The sequence below is a fragment of the Salmo trutta genome, chromosome 37 (genome assembly GCF_901001165.1).
Source record: "Salmo trutta chromosome 37, fSalTru1.1, whole genome shotgun sequence".
Classification (NCBI taxonomy): Eukaryota; Metazoa; Chordata; class Actinopteri; order Salmoniformes; family Salmonidae; genus Salmo; species Salmo trutta.
The window spans coordinates 1497249-1517927 of NC_042993.1; the positions used below are offsets into that span (position 1 = coordinate 1497249).

The 20679-nt window shown below is 42.8% G+C and overlaps 1 protein-coding gene across 1 annotated transcript; it reads left to right on the forward strand.

The window, feature by feature from the left end:
- The first annotated feature begins 1114 nt into the window (after window positions 1-1114).
- Window positions 1115-20265, forward strand: LOC115176424 (protein FAM189B). The gene is made up of 15 exons (XM_029736468.1): window positions 1115-1424; window positions 2062-2118; window positions 2592-2699; window positions 2954-3070; window positions 6012-6119; window positions 6261-6421; window positions 14811-14910; window positions 15181-15253; window positions 15943-16037; window positions 16086-16252; window positions 16350-16690; window positions 17176-17244; window positions 17337-17518; window positions 17658-17804; window positions 17909-20265. Exons 1-15 carry the CDS (start codon window positions 1194-1196, stop codon window positions 18158-18160), a joined length of 2208 nt encoding a protein of 735 aa, XP_029592328.1. The 5' UTR covers window positions 1115-1193; the 3' UTR covers window positions 18161-20265.
- Window positions 20266-20679: the final 414 nt, after the last annotated feature.

Sequence of the window (20679 nt, forward strand, 5' to 3'; positions counted from 1 at the left end):
CATTCCTTTCTTTTGCCTCTATGGTGAAGGAGAGAGGATGGAGGGGTGGGGTGATGGTGAACGGGAAAGAGAAGAATGCTCATCAGCAAGGCTCTTTGACTTGGGACACGGATGTGTGTGAAACTGGAACCAATCTCTTGAGGTGTGTGTGTGACGTATAATTCGGTGCAGTGAGGTAGATGTCCGGGATATACACGAGCAGAACGGGAGGCCCGCGTGACTGCTGCAGGGAAGAGATAATAGGACAGAGGGGGTGAGTTTGTGGTCCACCGCAAAACTCCCACGGAGGCAAAAGATGGAAAGAGGAGGAATAGTAAATGAAAACAGCACAAACGTACCGACGGCTCAAGGAGGATGGACTTCCTATCATTTATTTACGTTTACTTTCGACGCATTTAAGTAATTTCTTAACCTGAACGGTTTGCCGACCGGACCGATTAAGATCTGATCAAGAGCTATCTCTCTCATCCTTCGGGACCGGACCTTCGTGAGGACAGGACAACTCAGGCCTTTTTTCGATGCTTGTTCCTCGTCACCTTGACAAGATCCAGACCCACTCACCGCCCTACACAATACATGTGGTTTCTCATTACGGTAGAAACAACGGGATATCTGGTGCTTATTAACGGGTGATGCTACAGGACTGCGGCCTCGGGGCTCCGCCCAGCGCAATGCTATGGGCCTTAGGAGGTAGAGATATGGAGAGAGAGGAACGGAGGAACGGAGCTGTGTGTCGTAAGGGCATTCAGGTTCTCAAGGATTAGCCCTAGGTATTTTCCTATTTTTTTCCTCACGTGAACATGTTGAAGTCTGTCTGGGGTGTAGTTTTAATAGGACATATACACTCTGCTAAGAAGCTATTGCTGTTTTCATATGCTAATAGCCCAGTCTTCTGAGTTGAGAGTTTTTGGAAACTGCACTGAGGCGCGTCAGGATCGAACCTTGCGGATTGTACAACGCGCTTTGTCATCTGCCAATTGACTACGCCGGGCCAAAGTGAAAAGGGGGGGATTTTTTTCAAAGCAACAAACTCTCCATCTCTCTTTCACACACACACACACACACACACACACACACACACACACACACACACACACACACACACACACACACACACACACACACACACACACACACACCAAATATAGGCCTACACACGCACACAGACTCACCACTCTCCTCACCCACCAGCCATGCCATCCCGGTCAGACTCCAGCAGTGTAGTGTCAGCCTCTGGCTCTAGGGGCTGGTCAGATAGCTGCCGGGGCATGTCTGGCCGTCAGGGTGGGGCCAAACTGCTGCTGTACCTGGGGCTGTGCCACTTGGGCCTGGGGGCCATGGTCCTGGCCTTCTCCTTCACCAGCATGGCCTTCACATCCTCAGCCCGCGTACGACAGTCCTGCCCCTTCTGGGCCGGCTTCTTTGTGAGTATCCTGTGGGAGCATCTCTAAATGGGCTGAATCACTACCTTTCCTTCATCTGCACTGATAAGGAGGGATGATCCTGGAAACCTAAATATCATGTTTAGCAGGATAAGTCCATTATGCAATGGAGGAACATGATCTGAATGCAAAAAAATTGATTTATGTTTTACAGATGTGGGACCTTCATTTGATCACTATTTCATGCTAAGCATGAAATGCAAACTTGTAGTGTATTTCAGTTTTTTCCACTTTGAAATTTCTGGCTTGATTTGCCCTAACTGAAAATGTATCAACCCCTCCAAAAATATCCGCAAATTATAATTCACATAATAATTCACATTTCCTTTTGCGGCAGGATTATTGTCCAAACTGCACCAAACTGGCTCAAATGAAGATCCTACATCTGTATGTGAAACTCACCCCTGAAAAGACAGAAGGCTGTTTTATAGGTGAAAGCAATATGGAGAATGTCTCTGTCAGATGGAGATGGAGTGCAGATGGAGGAAAGGATACATGGAGAAGAAACCTCTTCAGAATATTGAAATGATCCCATATTTCCTGGCTATGGTTGATTGTGTTCTAGATATGATAATTGATGAATGGATTTTCCTTACTGTAATGTGTGTGTTGTTCTTAGGTTGTGGCATCAGGGTTAGTTGGACTTATCTCATGGAGAAGACCACTCACTCTTGTGGTGAGTAGTACACAAGTGTCTATTTATATGTCTATGGTGTGTGTGTGTGTGTGTCTATGGTGTGTGTGTGTGTGCGTGTGTGTGTTTGCGTGTGTTTGTGCATGTGTTTGTGTGTTTGTGCGTGTGTTTTTGTGTGTGTGTGTGTGTGTGTGTGTGTTTGTGCGTGTGTTTGTGTGTGTTTGTGCGTGTGTTTTTGTGTGCGTGTGTTTGTGCGTGTGTTTGTGTGTATGTATGTTTGTGCGTGTGTATGTAATGGACCAACCTGCTACCTGATTGGAACACAGGTCATCTGCATACCGAGCCCACCGAGCTACAGCCTATAGCCAGCTAGAACAAGTATTTAGGTCACAGCCAAGGTTACTCATACCATGTGTAGTTCTCTGACCCCTTACGAGTCCTCCCCATGTCTCCCTCCCATGTCTCCCTCCCCATGTCTCCCTCCCATGTCTCCCTCCCCATGTCTCCCTCTCCAGGTCTCCCTCTTCATGCTGCTGTCTGCTGTGTGTGTCATCCTTAGTCTGGCTGGATCCATGCTCTCCTGTCAGAACGCACAGATGGTCAAGTCTCTCCTCACCTGCCAGGTATGTAGGGAAAGGGGAAATGGGTTGCACTACTGAATGCATTCAACCAAAATGTGTCTTCCTCATTTAACCCAACCCCTCTGAATCAGAGAGGTGCACACAGCCCTGTGGAGAGTATGTGTGTGTGTTAATCCTCTGTGTGTGTGCTTTGCAGGTGGAGAATGGGTTGTGTGTGTGTTAATCCTCTGTGTGTGTGCTTTGCAGGTGGAGAATGGGTTGTGTGTGTGTTAATCCTCTGTGTGTGTGCTTTGCAGGTGGAGAATGGGTTGTGTGTGTGTTGCGCCCCAACACACTCCTGCTCTATAAACGAGGAGGAGACCCTGGTCCTCTACCTAAACGCAGACTGCCACTCTGTCAGACATCAGCTCAAGGTGTGTGTGTGTTTTATGACAGCTCAGTGTGTGTGTTTTATGACAGCTCAGTGTGTGTGTTTAATGACAGCTCAGTGTGTGTTTTATGACAGCTCAGTGTGTGTGTTTAATGACAGCTCAGTGTGTGTGTTTTATGACAGCTCAGTGTGTGTGTTTAATGACAGCTCAGTGTGTGTGTTTAATGACAGCTCAGTGTGTGTGTTTTATGACAGCTCAGTGTGTGTGTGTTTAATGACAGCTCAGTGTGTGTGTTTTATGACAGCTCAGTGTGTGTGTTTTATGACAGCTCAGTGTGTGTGTTTTATGACAGCTCAGTGTGTGTGTGTGTGTTTAATAACAGCTCAGTGTGTGTGTTTAATGACAGCTCAGTGTGTGTGTTTAATGACAGCTCAGTGTGTGTGTGTTTAATGACAGCTCAGTGTGTGTGTTTTATGACAGCTCAGTGTGTGTGTTTAATGACAGCTCAGTGTGTGTGTTTTATGACAGCTCAGTGTGTGTGTGTTTAATGACAGCTCAGTGTGTGTGTTTAATGACAGCTCAGTGTGTGTGTTTAATGACAGCTCAGTGTGTGTGTTTAATGACAGCTCAGTGTGTGTGTTTAATGACAGCTCAGTGTGTGTGTTTAACCTCTCTAGGGTCGGCGGGACGAAATCGTCCCACCTACGTAACAGCCAGTGGAATCCTGTGGCGCGTTATTCAAATACCTTAGAAATGCTATTACTTCAATTTCTCAAACATATGACTATTTTACACCATTTTAAAGACAAGACTCTCGTTAATCTAACCACACTGTCCGATTTCAAAAAGGCTTTACAACGAAAGCAAAACATTAGATTATGTCAGCAGAGTACCCAGCCAGAAATAATCAGACACCCATTTTTCAAGCTAGCATATAATGTCACAAAAAACAAAACCACAGCTAAATGCAGCACTAACCTTTGATGATCTTCATCAGATGACACACCTAGGACATTATGTTATACAATACATGCATGTTTTGTTCAATCAAGTTCATATTTATATCAAAAACCAGCTTTTTACATTAGCATGTGACGTTCAGAACTAGCATACCCCCCGCAAACTTCCGGTGAATTTACTGAAAATGTACTAAATTACTCACGATAAACGTTCACAAAAAGCATAACAATTATTTTAAGAATTATAGATACAGAACTCCTCTATGCACTCGATATGTCCGATTTTAAAATAGCTTTTCGGTGAAAGCACATTTTGCAATATTCTAAGTAGATAGCCCGGCATCACAGGGCTAGCTATTTAGACACCCAGCAAGTTTAGCACTCACCAAAGTCAGATTTACTATAAGAAAAATGTTATTACCTTTGGTGTTCTTCGTCAGAATGCACTCCCAGGACTTCTACTTCAATAACAAATGTTGGTTTGGTCCCAAATAATCCATAGTTATGTTCAAATATCCTCTGTTTTGTTCGTGCGTTCAAGACACTATCCGAATGGTAAAGAAGGGTGACGAGCACGACGCATTTCGTGACAAAAAAATTCTAAATATTCCATTACCGTACTTCGAAGCATGTCAACCGCTGTTTAAAATCAATTTTTATGCCATTTTTCTCGTAAAAAAGCGATAATATTCCGACCGAGAATCTGTGTTTAGGTTCAAAGACGATAGAAAATAAAAACATGGGGTCGACTCGTGCACGCGCCTCAGCCCATTGTCCTCTGATAGAGCACTTGCCAAAAGCGCTAATGTGTTTCAGCCTGGGGCTGGAATTACATCATTCAGCTTTTTCCCGCCTTCTGAGAGCCTATGGGAGCCGTAGGAAGTGTCACGTTACAGCAAAGATCCTCAGTCTTCAATAAACAGAGTCAAGAAGCTCAAGGAATGGTCAGACAGGCCACTTCCTGTAAGGAATCTTCTCAGGTTTTTGCCTGCCATATGAGTTCTGTTATACTCACAGACACCATTCAAACAGTTTTAGAAACTTTAGGGTGTTTTCTATCCAAAGCCAATAATTATATGCATATTCTAGTTACTGGGCAGGAGTAGTAACCAGATTAAATCGGGTACGTTTTTTATTTGGCCGTGCAAATACTGCCCCCTATCCCCAACAGGTTAATGACAGCTTAGTGTGTGTGTTTTATGACAGCTCAGTGTGTGTGTTTAATGACAGCTTAGTGTGTGTGTTTAATGACAGCTCAGTGTGTGTGTGTGTTTAATGACAGCTCAGTGTGTGTGTTTAATGACAGCTCAGTGTGTGTGTTTAATGACAGCTCAGTGTGTGTGTGTTTAATGACAGCTCAGTGTGTGTGTGTTTTATGACAGCTCAGTGTGTGTGTTTAATGACAGCTCAGTGTGTGTGTGTTTAATGACAGCTCAGTGTGTGTGTTTAATGACAGCTCAGTGTGTGTGTTTAATGACAGCTCAGTGTGTGTGTGTTTAATGACAGCTCAGTGTGTGTGGCGTCTATATTCTCTGAGAGTATGTGGGCTACATTTTCTGATGTCGACAATAATTGATGCAGATGATGTAAGCAGAGCATAATATAATAGCCAAGGCACATGATGCACGCTGCAGTATGTATAAATTATTACAAACAGTAACCAAACTGCTCCTAACTGCCCTGGCCTCCTGACTGTGTGTTACGTGCTGACCTCCTCTTCTCTGTTCCAGGACCTGTTGTTCAGTGTTTGTGGTCTGAGTGTCCTCTTCTCTGTTCCAGGACCTGTTGTTCAGTGTTTGTGGTCTGAGTGTCCTCTCCTCTGTTCCAGGACCTGTTGTTCAGTGCTTGTGGTCTGAGTGTCCTCTTCTCTGTTCCAGGACCTGTTGTTCAGTGCTTGTGGTCTGAGTATTCTCTCCTCTGTTCCAGGACCTGTTGTTCAGTGCTTGTGGTCTGAGTGTCCTCTCCTCTGTTCCAGGACCTGTTGTTCAGTGCTTGTGGTCTGAGAGTCCTCTCCTCTGTTCCAGGACCTGTTGTTCAGTGCTTGTGGTCTGAGTATTCTCTCTACCATCATCTGTACTCTCTCTACTGTCACCTGTAGTATACACATCTTCTCCCTGGACCTAGTGCACCTGGTGAGTCTCACACACACACACACACACACACACACACACACACACACACACACACACACACACACACACACACAGACAATATTTTCTTTATCCATCCCTTATGATTCCTCCCCTCCTCTATCTCTGTTTGTTTCTCTCTAGCTCGCCCCTCACCGCTCTCGCTCCGTCAACCCAGAATGCACCACTCCTCAGGACGCCTTCCTGACCAACATCATGGACTTTGAGGAGTTTGTCCCGCCCATCCCTCCACCCCCCTACTACCCCCCTGAATACACCTGCAGCTCTGAGACAGACGCACAGAGGTAATGACACACACACAGGTAGCCTGAAGGTTAGAGCGTTGGGGTTGCTGGTTCGGATACCGGACCTGACAAGGTGATAAATATGTTGCTGTGCCCTTGAGCATTGCGCTTAACCCTAATTGCTCCAGGGGCGCTGGACAATGGTGACCCTGGCTGTGACCCCACTCCCTGCGGGTGTCTCAGGGAGAGTTGGGCTATGCAAGAAACACATTTGTTACAGCCACTTTTTCAAAACTCTTCACACAGTCTGCATTACCAACATGCATCTTGGCCAAACAGTTAATCTCACCTCCAAAACTCACTCAAATCACCAAAACACTTCATACATGTCTCAAAATAAGCTTGTTTGACCATAAAACTGGCAACAATTCTCACTCAGAAAGCATAAGTTGTCACTCATAACACACTGACCTAAAAAACACTAACAGGGAGAATTACATAAATGATTAACTTTTATTTGAAGTTTGAATGATTTTTCACATAAATCAGTATTTCATTATAGAATAAGAATATCACCTTTTCACTTTATTGACTGTACTAAAGTATATGGAACAAGAATGAATCGGAAATGCAGCAATTTGCTTCAATAACCTTCATTTTTTTCTATGTCTTTGCATATAGTAATTTACTTGTGAAAAATAAAAAGTTGAAACAAAAAACAAATTCCAGGGCTGCGATAATAATTACAAAAACACATCAACAACATGTCTGGTATAATCACTCATACTGTACAGTACTGTGAGGGTTCTAGTTCTCATCAACATGTCTAGTATAATCACTCATACTGTACAGTACTGTGAGGGTTCTAGTTCTCATCAACATGTATAGTATAATCACTCATACTGTATAGTACTGTGAGGGTTCTAGTTCTCATCAACATGTATAGTATAATCACTCATACTGTACAGTACTGTGAGGGTTCTAGTTCTCATCAACATGTATAGTATAATCACTCATACTGTACAGTACTGTGAGGGTTCTAGTTCTCATCAACATGTATAGTATAATCACTCATACTGTACAGTACTGTGAGGGTTCTAGTTCTCATCAACATGTATAGTATAATCACTCATACTGTATAGTACTGTGAGGGTTCTGGTTCTCATCAACATGTATAGTATAATCACTCATACTGTACAGTACTGTGAGGGTTCTAGTTCTCATCAACATGTATAGTATAATCACTCATACTGTATAGTACTGTGAGGGTTCTGGTTCTCATCAACATGTATAGTATAATCACTCATACTGTACAGTACTGTGAGGGTTCTAGTTCTCATCAACATGTATAATATAATCACTCATACTGCACAGTACTGTGAGGGTTCTAGTTCTCATCAACATGTATAGTATAATCACTCATACTGTACAGTACTGTGAGGGTTCTAGTTCTCATCAACATGTATAGTATAATCACTCATACTGTATAGTACTGTGAGGGTTCTAGTTCTCATCAACATGTATAGTATAATCACTCATACTGCACAGTACTGTGAGGGTTCTAGTTCTCATCAACATGTATAGTATAATCACTCATACTGTACAGTACTGTGAGGGTTCTAGTTCTCAACATGTATAGTATAATCACTCATACTGTACAGTACTGTGAGGGTTCTAGTTTTCATCAACATGTATAATATAATCACTCATACTGTACAGTACTGTGAGGGTTCTAGTTCTCATCAACATGTATAGTATAATCACTCATACTGTACGGTACTGTGAGGGTTCTAGTTCTCATCAACATATATAGTATAATCACTCATACTGTACGGTACTGTGAGGGTTCTAGTTCTCATCAACATGTATAGTATAATCACTCATACTGTACAGTACTGTGAGGGTTCTAGTTCTCATCAACATGTATAGTATAATCACTCATACTGTATAGTACTGTGAGGGTTCTGGTTCTCATCAACATGTATAGTATAATCACTCATACTGTACAGTACTGTGAGGGTTCTGGTTCTCATCAACATGTATAGTATAATCAATCATACTGTATAGTACTGTGAGGGTTCTGGTTCTCATCAACATGTATAGTATAATCACTCATACTGTACAGTACTGTGAGGGTTCTAGTTCTCATCAACATGTATAGTATAATCACTCATACTGTACAGTACTATGAGGGTTCTAGTTCTCATCAACATGTATAGTATAATCACTCATACTGTACAGTACTGTGAAGGTTCTAGTTCTCATCAACATGTATAGTATAATCACTCATACTGTACAGTACTGTGAGGGTTCTAGTTCTCATCAACATGTATAGTATAATCACTCATACTGTACAGTACTGTGAGGGTTCTAGTTCTCATCAACATGTATAGTATAATCACTCATACTGTACAGTACTGTGAGGGTTCTAGTTCTCATCAACATGTATAGTATAATCACTCATACTGTACAGTACTGTGAGGGTTCTAGTTCTCATCAACATGTATAGTATAATCACTCATACTGTACGGTACTGTGAGGGTTCTAGTTCTCATCAACATGTATAGTATAATCACTCATACTGTACAGTACTGTGAGGGTTCTAGTTCTCATCAACATGTCTAGTATAATCACTCATACTGTACAGTACTGTGAGGGTTGTAGTTCTCATCAACATGTATAGTATAATCACTCATACTGTACAGTACTGTGAGGGTTGTAGTTCTCATCAACATGTATAGTATAATCACTCATACTGTACAGTACTGTGAGGGTTCTAGTTCTCATCAACATGTATAGTATAATCACTCATACTGTACAGTACTGTGAGGGTTCTAGTTCTCATCAACATGTATAGTATAATCACTCATACTGTACAGTACTGTGAGGGTTGTAGTTCTCATCAACATGTATAGTATAATCACTCATACTGTACAGTACTGTGAGGGTTGTAGTTCTCATCAACATGTATAGTATAATCACTCATACTGTACAGTACTGTGAGGGTTGTAGTTCTCATCAACATGTATAGTATAATCACTCATACTGTACAGTACTATGAGGGTTCTAGTTCTCATCAACATGTATAGTATAATCACTCATACTGTACGGTACTGTGAGGGTTCTAGTTCTCATCAACATGTATAGTATAATCACTCATACTGTACAGTACTGTGAGGGTTCTAGTTCTCATCAACATGTATAGTATAATCACTCATACTGTACAGTACTGTGAGGGTTCTAGTTCTCATCAACATGTATAGTATAATCACTCATACTGTACGGTACTGTGAGGGTTCTAGTTCTCATCAACATGTATAGTATAATCACTCATACTGTACAGTACTGTGAGGGTTCTAGTTCTCATCAACATGTATAGTATAATCACTCATGCTGTACAGTACTGTGAGGGTTCTAGTTCTCATCAACATGTATAATATAATCACTCATACTGTACAGTACTGTGAGGGTTCTAGTTCTCATCAACATGTATAATATAATCACTCATACTGTACGGTACTGTGAGGGTTCTAGTTCTCATCAACATGTATAGTATAATCACTCATACTGTATAGTACCTGGTGAGGGTTCTAGTTCTCATCGAACATGTAGAGTATAATCACTCATACTGTACAGTACTGTGAAGGGTTCTAGTTCCATCAACATGTATAGTATATCACGCATACGTATAGTACTGTGAGGGTTCTAGTTCTCATCACATGTATAGTAATAATCACTCATACTGTACAGGACTGTGATTGTTCTAGTTCTCATCAACATTTAATATATCCTCATACTGTACATTACTGGGAGGGTTCTAGTTCTCATAAACATGTAAGTATAATCACTCATACTGTACGGTACTGTGAGGGTTCTAGTTCTCATCAACATGTATAGTATAATCACTCATACTGTACAGTACTGTGAGGGTGTCTAGTTTCTCATCAACATGTATAATATAATCACTCATACTGTACAGTACTGTGAGGGTTCTAGTTCTCATCAACATGTATAGTATAATCACTCATACTGTACGGTACTGTGAGGGTTCTAGTTCTCATCAACATGTATAATATAATCACTCATACTGTACAGTACTGTGAGGGTTCTAGTTCTCATCAACATGTATAGTATAATCACTCATACTGTACGGTACTGTGAGGGTTCTAGTTCTCATCAACATGTATAGTATAATCACTCATACTGTACAGTACTGTGAGGGTTCTAGTTTCTCATCAACATGTATAGTATAATCACTCATACTGTACAGTACTGTGAGGGTTCTAGTTCTCATCAACATGTATAGTATAATCACTCATACTGTACAGTACTGTGAGGGTTCTAGTTCTCATCAACATGTTTAGTATAATCACTCATACTGTACAGTACTGTGAGGGTTCTAGTTCTCATCAACATGTATAGTATAATCACTCATACTGTACAGTACTGTGAGGGTTCTAGTTCTCATCAACATGTATAATATAATCACTCATACTGTACAGTACTGTGAGGGTTCTAGTTCTCATCAACATGTATAGTATAATCACTCATACTGTACAGTACTGTGAGGGTTCTAGTTCTCAACATGTATTAATATATCACTCATACTGTACAGTACTGTGAGGGTTCTTTTCTCATCACATGTATAATAATCACTCATACTGTACAGTACTGTGAGGGTTCTAGTTCTCATCAACATGTTAGATAATCACTCTAATGTAACGGTACTGTGAGGGGTTCTAGTTACTCATCAACATGTATAGTATAATCACTCATACTGTACAGTACTGTGAGGGTTCTAGTTCTCATCAACATGTATAGTATAATCACTCATGCTGTACAGTACTGTGAGGGTTCTAGTTCTCATCAACATGTATAGTATAATCACTCATGCTGTACAGTACTGTGAGGGTTCTAGTTCTCATCAACATGTATAGTATAATCACTCATAATGTACAGTACTGTGAGGGTTCTAGTTCTCATCAACATGTATAGATAATCATCATACTGTACAGTACTGTGAGGGTTGTAGTTCTCATCAACATGTATAGTATAATCACTCATACTGTACAGTACTGTGAGGGTTCTAGTGTCTCATCACATGTATTAGTATAATCATCTCATACTGTACAGTACTGGTGAGAGGGTTTCTAGTTCTCATCAACATGTATAGTATAATCACTCATACTGTACAGTACTGTGAGGGTTCTAGTTCTCATCAACATGTATAGTATAATCACTCATACTGTACAGTACTGTGATGGTTCTAGTTCTCATCAACATGTATAGTATAATCACTCATACTGTACGGTACGGTGAGGGTTCTAGTTCTCATCAACATGTATAGTATAATCACTCATACTGTACAGTACTGTGAGGGTTCTAGTTCTCATCAACATGTATAGTATAATCACTCATACTGTACAGTACTGTGAGGGTTCTAGTTCTCATCAACATGTATATGATATAATCACTCATACTGTACAGTACTGTGAGGGTTCTAGTTCTCATCAACATGTATAGTATAATCACTCATACTGTACGTACTGTGAGGGTTCTAGGTCTCATCAACATGTATAATATAATCACTCATACTGTACAGTACTGTGAGGTTCTAGTTCTCATCAACATGTATAGTATAATCACTCTACTGTACAGTCTGTGAGGGTTCTAGTTCTCATCAACATGTATAGTATAATCACTCATACTGTACGTACTGTGAGGGTTCTAGTTCTCATCACATGTATAGTATAATCACTCATGAGGGTTCTAGTTCTCATCACATGTATAGTATAATCACTCATACTGTACAGTACTGTGAGGTTCTAGTTCTCATCAACATGTATAGTATAATCACTCATACTGTACAGTACTGTGAGGGTTCTAGTTCTCATCAAATGTATAGTATAATCACTCATACTGTACAGTACTGTGAAGGGTTCTAGTTCTCATCAACATTGATAGTATAATCACTCATAATGTACAGTACTGTGAGGGTTCTAGTTCTCATCAACATGTATAGTATAATCAATCATACTGTACAGTACTGTGAGGGTTCTAGTTTCTCATCAACATGTATAGTATAATCACTCATACTGTACAGTACTGTGAGGGTTCTAGTTCTCATCAACATGTATAGTATAATCACTCATACTGTACAGTACTGTGAGGGTTCTAGTTCTCATCAACATGTATAGTATAATCACTCATACTGTACAGTACTGTGAGGGTTGTAGTTCTCATCAACATGTATAGTATAATCACTCATACTGTACAGTACTGTGAGGGTTCTAGTTCTCATCAACATGTATAGTATAATCACTCATACTGTACAGTACTGTGAGGGTTCTAGTTCTCATCAACATGTATAGTATAATCACTCATACTGTACGGTACTGTGAGGGTTGTAGTTCTCATCAACATGTATAGTATAATCACTCATACTGTACAGTACTGTGAGGGTTTGTAGTTCTCATCAACATGTATAGTATAATCACTCATACTGTACGGTACTGTGAGGGTTCTCGTTCTCATCAACATGTCTAGTATAATCACTCATACTGTACAGTACTGTGAGGGTTGTAGTTCTCATCAACATGTATAGTATAATCACTCATACTGTACAGTACTGTGAGGGTTCTAGTTCTCCCTCTCTCCTGCATTTGGCCACAAGTTCTCATCAACATCACATCTTATGTCTTCTCTGGCGATGCATCTTGGAAAGTATCTTTTGGAATATCTAATCCCAATAATGGCGTCTTCAGGAGAGGAAGTGTCTCACACCCTGGCAGTCTTCAGGAGAAGTTTGTCTCCACACCCCGCATTCATGTCCAGTAAGGACATCTGGTCATGTGGATGGTGGTCATAAACCTTCCACCTCCACGCAGAGAGAAACTCCTCTATGGGGTTTAGGAAGGGGGAGTATGGAGGCAGGAATAGTACTGACATCCTGGGATGTGCAGTAAACCAGTCTGACTGCAGCAGAGTGGTGGAATGCCACATTATCCCACACAACAATGAAGGTAGGAGAGTTTCTTGCCCCTCTCTCCTCCGCTGGCACAAGTTGATTATGCAGGTCAACAAGAAAATAAATTAGCCTCTCTGTATTGTAGGGGCCAATGAGTGGTTTGTGTAACAGCAAACCATCATTGGACAGTGCTGCACACATTGTGATGTTAGCTCTTCTCTGGCCTGGGACATCCACAGTTGCTCTCTGTCCAATCACATTTCTTCCCCTGCGGCATGTTTTTGCCAGGTTGAATCCAGCTTCATCCACAAAGATGAGTGTATGTGCAGTTTGCCTGGCTTCCATCTCCGTTACTCTCTAAAATACAGTAAACCCACAGTTTTACAGTACTTTACATGTGTATGTATTGAACAGACATCTTACCTGGACATACTGATACCGGAGTTCTCTCACAGGTTCACCGTTTCTCTCAAAGGGTACAGTGTACAACTGCTTCATCCTTATTTTATGTTTCTCTAGGACTCTGGCAATTGTTGTTGTGCTGACCGTATTCACATTCCCAAAAGTGATAGTCTGCCAGCACTCTGTCCCGAACTTCCCACAGTTTTATTGCATTGTTGCCAATTATCATGTCAACAATGGCAATTTCCTGCCCATCTGATAATATTCTGCCTCTTCCTCCTACTGAAAAACACAAAACAATCAATATATTTCAAAATGTCAGTACATGTAAAAATGTACTGTAATATGTAGTTCAAGAGAGACCAGGGTTTACAACATGGTTTACAACATGGTCAGTAAATGTGGCCCTTATCTCATCAGAGACCACCGCTCTTGGTCTTCCTCTCCTTTGTCCTCCACACATTCTCCCTCTCCCTGACACTCTTCTTTCCCCACCAACCTGTCTTCCTTCATCCATGTTTCCAAACTAAATCATTCCGAAGCCGTCCTCTTTTGTCTGTTTGGTAGCGAGACCAAAAACAGGACACTTGGGTAGGCTTTCAGCTGAAATTGCAATCAGCTGTGTTTGGAATGATTAAATATTCTGCTGAGTTTTTCTATGTTTCAATCAGGTTACTGCAGAAATGCGCGATATTTGCCATCATTCTGTTTTGAATGTGTTTTTCACAGTTTTGGAATCAGTGTGTCAGCATTTGAAAACGTGCTGCAAGTATATAGTTTTGCAGGTGGTGGAGTATGAATGAGAAAAGAGTTCATGGATTTTGGAGAATGTGGTCATTGGATGCATTTTGTGTGAAAGCAATGAAAAATTATTCAGTTTGGTCCAAATACATTTCTGTGTCGCTGACTGTGTAAAGAGTCTTGACAATGTGACTTCAGTTTGGACCAATGCATGTTAGAAATTGGGAAAAAAACTGTAAACACAAATATATATATTGTTATTACACACACACGCTAGCATTTGTAAATAGGCAATACAATCGGTCCTCATTGTTTGTCTGTGTATCTATATGTCCTCAGTATCACCTATAACGGGTCGATGGAGAGTCCAGTGCCTCTGTACCCCACTGACTGTCCCCCTCCTTACGAATTAGTGATGGGACAGAGAGCAGCTAGCCAGGTCAGTGGGGGAATCTGGACATGTTTGCTGGTGTGTGTGTGTGTGTGTGTGTGTGTGTGTGTGTGTGTGTGTGTGTGTGTGTGTGTGTGTGTGTGTGTGTGTGTGTGTGTGTGTGTGTGTGTGTGTGTGTGTGTGTGTGTGTGTGTGAAAGAGAGAGAGAGAACATGCTAAGCAGGAATACAGGACAATTGCCTCTGTGTGTTTGTGTGTGTATGTGTGCATGCGGGTGTGTGTGTCTATTAAACACATGTCCTGTGTGGTTGTCTTTAGGCCACGGTGTTTGACAGCCATGGGAACGAGCTGTCTGGAGACAGGGCCACATCCACTGCCTTCAGCGGAGAGGGTGAGAGTCACATGCTACATTCTGTTCACTTCAGCTCTATTATTCATGTTTTTACAGGTCTGTATTGAATGGAGACTTTCCATGAAGGACTCTGGTTCTTTACCTACAGTTCAAATCAGAAGTTTACATACACCTTAGCCAAATACATTTAAACTCAGTTTTTCACAGTTCCTGACATTTAATCCTAGTAAAAAAAAATTCTGGCTGATTTCTTTTGATTTTCCCATGATTTCAAGCAAGGAGGCACTGAATTTGAAGGTAGGCCTTGAAAAACATCTACAGGTAAACCTCCAATTGACTCAAATTATGTCAATTAGCCTATCAGAAGCTTCTAAAGCCATTACATAATTTTGTGGAATTTTCCAAGTTGTTTAAAGGCACAGTCAACTTAGTGTATGGAAACTTCTGACCCACTGGAATTGTGATACAGTGAATTATAAGTGAAATAATCTGTCTGTAAACAATTGTTGGAAAAATTACTTGTGTCATCCACACAGTAGATGTCCTAACCGACTTGTCAAAACTATAGTTTGTTAACAAGAAATTTGTGGAGAGGTTGAAAAACGAGTTTTAATGACTCCAACCTAAGTGGATGTAAACTTCCGACTTCAACTGTAAACAGGCAACACTGCCAATTCATAGATTTAGCCTAATATAAACAAGTAAATGAACCGTCTCCCTCCATCCAGTCTCCATGGACAGTGGTTCTCTATTGATGTCGGAGATCATTGACATCCCAGATGACTCCTCACCTTCAGAGGACTCCTGCCTCGTGGGGTTGGGGGTGAGTGCTAGGGGGGAGAGAGGGAGCACCGGGGGAGTGGAGGGGGGAGACGGGGGAGAAGGAGGGGAGTATGTGAGCTTCCGTGGCCCCCCTCCCCAAGCCCCGGAGAGTCCCCTGGTAGAGAGTCCTCTGGTGGGCCCCAGGGCCAGGCGATGCTACAGAGGAGAGAGGTCCAACTCCTGCTCCTCATCTAGCACTGCTACAGCTACATACAGGTAAGTACAAGGACAATCACACACACACAGTTCACAGCCACTTTCTTACCGCTCCTTCTCAAAAGAGAACAACCCTCCCCCTCCCCCCTCTTTGCAGGTCTCCAGTGTTGAGGCGACAGGCTATGTTGGCCAGTAGTTGTTCCCAGTTGGAGCTGCTAGAGGGCGCCACCTCTCACCAGCGCTCCTCTATCCTAGAGAAACAAGTCGGGTCTTGCACCCCTTTACGACGCGGTTCCGCCTCTGCCTCTGCAGCTCCTGCCACTTCCTCATCCTCAGCTGTCAATCAGCAGGGTGGTCAGGGCAACGGGGTGCCCCTCCCCCTACAGCCGTTATACCTGCGTCGTCAGGGTGGAAGGAGCGAGAGGAGGGATAGTGACGGGCTTCTGACCCTAGTGAGGTCACACAGCGAGCCTGGCCTCAGCTCTTCTGCTGATACAGGTGGGTACACACACACACAACACACATGTACAGACATCCAGTGTTAGTGATTTACAACTCACACTATGAACACGCTATGAATACACTATGCAAGAAAGACGAGGTGATAGTTTGCATTTCATATCTATATCATACCTCCCTCTCTCCCTCCCTCACTCTCCTCTTTCTCTCTCTCCCTCTCTCCTCTCTCCCTCCCTTTCTCTTCTCTCCCCTCCCTCTCTCTTTCCTCTGACCCCTCCCTCTCTCCTCTATCCCTTCCTTTCTCCTCCCTCCCTTTCTCCTCTCTCCCTTCCTCTCTCTCCCTCCTTCTCTTCTCCCTTTCTCAACTCTCCCACCCTCTCTCCCTTCTCCCAGTTCCTTCTCTTCTCTCCCCTCCCTCTCTCCTCTCTCCCCTCCCTCTCTCCTCTCTCCCTCCCTCTCTCCTCTCTCCCCTCCCTCTCTCCTCTCTCCTCCCTCTCTGCTCTCTCCCTCCCTCTCTGCTCTAGTTGACTTCAGTGGTGGCTCAGTGGGCAGTAAAGGAGTGAGGGAGGGCTCTCAGACCTCTACAGACACAGGTGAGAAGTTAAAGGTTAGCGGTTAGAGAAGGCAGTATTGACCACCCTTGGGTTAGACACTACAGATTATAGTTTCTGTCTGTCTTCTCCAGGTCCGTCCTCTGAGGCATGCCTGCTGCCCCGCTCCTCTCTGGTGCCCCCCTCAGCCCTCCTACCCAGGAAGGGCAGTGTGAAGGCAGCCACCATGGGGCACACCTTGCCCCTCTCCAAAGGCCCCGCCAACTCTCCCTTGCACCTGCCCAAAGAATGCAACCGCTCTCTTGGGGACCTCAAGGTGTGTAATGGCTGAAAAAGACTAATAACAGCAGCCATAAACTCTGCAAAGATACTTATATCTAGAAATGGACATATTGTATGTAGAAAGATTATGCCAGGTCCTCATTTCTCATCCTCTCTCCTTTTCATCCTGTCAGGTGACGAGGGGGTTGGTGGCTCGCTTCCTGCAGCGCTCCAAACGGAACCTGGCGTCAGCCCCAGAGCATTCTGGGAACACGGGACAAGGTCAGAAAAGGAGAGGCGGGGTGGAGGGCAACGGGACAGGCCATCTCCCTTTAGAGCAGGTAACACACACTGACACATATACGCACATACAGTAAATACACACACACTCACACACACATACAGATACACACACTCACACTAGTGTCTGTCTGTCTGTCTCCAGGTGTTACGTAACTCCTGGGGGGCCAGCCAGGGATCCCACCCCCCACACCCTCATCACCGTGGTCACCACCACTCCCATAGCGACAGCCGCCACAACCGCCGTCATAGCAACCAACCCCCTGTGACGGAGGGGATCCACTTGCGCAGCTGCGGCGACTTAAGCTCCTCCTCCTCTGCATCGCTATGGCGATTACTGACAGCCAACCCCCCTCACGGGTCATCAGGGGCGCTGTACACAGAGTCAGCCCTGTGAGAGGGGGAGGAGGGAGGAAAGATGGGAGGGGAGGGGGAGGAAAAGGAGAGGAGGCAGAAAGTGTACCCACACAGAGGAGAGTGGAGGCATGGTATGGTCTAATGAAGAAGAGATACAAAGGGAGGAGGAGAGGTGAAGGATGGTAGGATGAGTTAGACAGGGGAGAGGAAGGATGAAGGAACAGGCTACTGACGTATCCTGATGGGCAGTGGAGGGAGTCAGCACTGTGAGGAGGGAACGACTGGACCTTTGCTACAGCCTTGTTCCAATACTTTCAACATGCATCCTTCCTCTTTCCCCTTGGAGCCCTCCTCTGCACCTGCGCCTGGCCTTCCTTTCCTGAACTTTGACCTCTCAACTAACCTCCTATCTTCAACCTCCACCTAGCCATACTGAACACAACTCTATCTGTCCTCTCCAACTCTCTGGGATCTCTCTCTAACTTCAAGACTAGAGAGGATGGAGAGAAGGAGTAGGATAATGAAGTTTCCCCTAGACTCTGAGCTATGGTCAGTTTAGTGTTTCTCCTCCTAATGGTTAAGGTTAGGATCAGTGGAGCATAAGCTGATCCTAGATCTGTGTCTAAGGTAAACACTTTTCTGGAGCTGTGAACATCACTCTCACACGAACCGCATACACTCATTAAACTGCTCACTCTTTTTCAAAACTCAAATGTACGTTCATTAGTCCAGCTCTTCATCCGGAGCGAAACTCACTTTAAGTGTTCACGGAACTCACCTTTTTGTCTTCCACTCGTGAAATGGTTAACCTTCCTTTTCTCCTGATGACACTGTAAAATGTACAGAAAATACACACTCGTTTTGCCCACCTCCAGTGAAAGTTTAATGGCCTGCTAGTGTCGCCGTATGTTTACAATCTTACATCGTTATTATTTTAGTCATTTTTTTTGTGGTTCATTTTCTTGAGGTAAAATCAACATGTAATCCTCAACACCCCTTACCTAGTCCATCTCCAAACTGCCTTCAGAAGAAAGGTGCCTCAAACTCAAAACTCACACACCATCTACCCCAAACTCAAAACTAACTCTATTACACCGGTCTAAGACATCATACTCCCAAACTCGCCGTTTCCTCTCTCTGAGATGACCTTGGACATAGCGATTTGATTTGTATGTTATGCTACAACCCCCCATAATGTACTCCAAATGAACAGGAGCCTTGTTCAAATACTACAACTTCCCTCCCTGTGTATCAAATCCTACAAAATAACTAACCTCCCCCTAAGAATGACTTTAGCTGCATGTTTTGGCAATGCTTCTTACTTTTCTCCCTTTCTCTCTCTCTCTCTTGCACCCAAAACCTAGTTGCTCTGAGCCTTTGGAAATGTTAATGTATAGTGAAGGGGATGGATCAATGTTGTGCTGTTGAACCCAGAGCCGTAGATGTACTGAGATCTAACTATCATCCACGAACTCTGTGATGTGTATGGCTCTGGCTGAACGGTTATGTATGATAAATTGCACCTCAGTATTATTCCAAAAGCACTAAAGAGATTCTTGCAATAAATGTACAGATAAGTTTGTATAGATGTTGGGGATCAGATATTCAGGATGGTAGTTCCAGCAAGACTTAGTGGGAACTATGAGAGTCTGGATATTATAGTCTGATACTGGAGGTTGGACGACACAAAGCGTGCAGTATTCTTAGAGGACATACTGTCTGCATTGGACTAGAAAGCTGGCTAACCTCAACCCAGTCGGACAAGAGTTATACACTCAATGGCGATATTGTGAAGACTGAAGTTTTGAATATACACACAATTATGTATGTAACTGATTTAAACACAACACACAGATACACATGTGCACACACACACACACACACACACACACAGAGACAGACAGACAGACACACAACCACACACACACACTCAAACACACAGAAGCACTGAGCTGTGTTAAAAATGTTGCTATAATTTCTACCTCCTATTTTGCACATTGTATAATTGTATGGCTTGAAGTGATAGAGCCTAACTGAATAAACATATTATTCTCTTCAAATATGATATGTAAATGTTCTAATGCAAGAACTTTTAATGCAAGTCATGTATTTCAACATATTGAATAAATGATCCACAACATGAAAGTGTTCATGTGTGTAATGTGTTCAAAATGTGTAGCTAGTCTAAATGCGCTATTCCATTTTATTCTATTCTTATGCAAGCACAGATTTATTGTTGCATATTATATATTGTTTCATGTATTAGACTATTAGCCAAGAAACCTCTAACTCATGCTAAGCAATTGATTGGGTTAATGTACATATTTTGAGGGCAGTTCCTTTCACCACAAAACTCTCTGAACATCAGACATGTCCCCCCATCTAAACTCCTCCTCTTCCGGATTTCTATTGGTTAGTCAGCCCGAAAGCCCATCCTGGTTCGATGGCGTTATCGAATCAAAAGGCTCGATGTCATATGAAGCCTTGTGGTCCCACGGCCCTGCCATCACTCCGAAGGCTGTCGGGACATGTAGTTCAGAAGCTAAGCGATAAAATAAA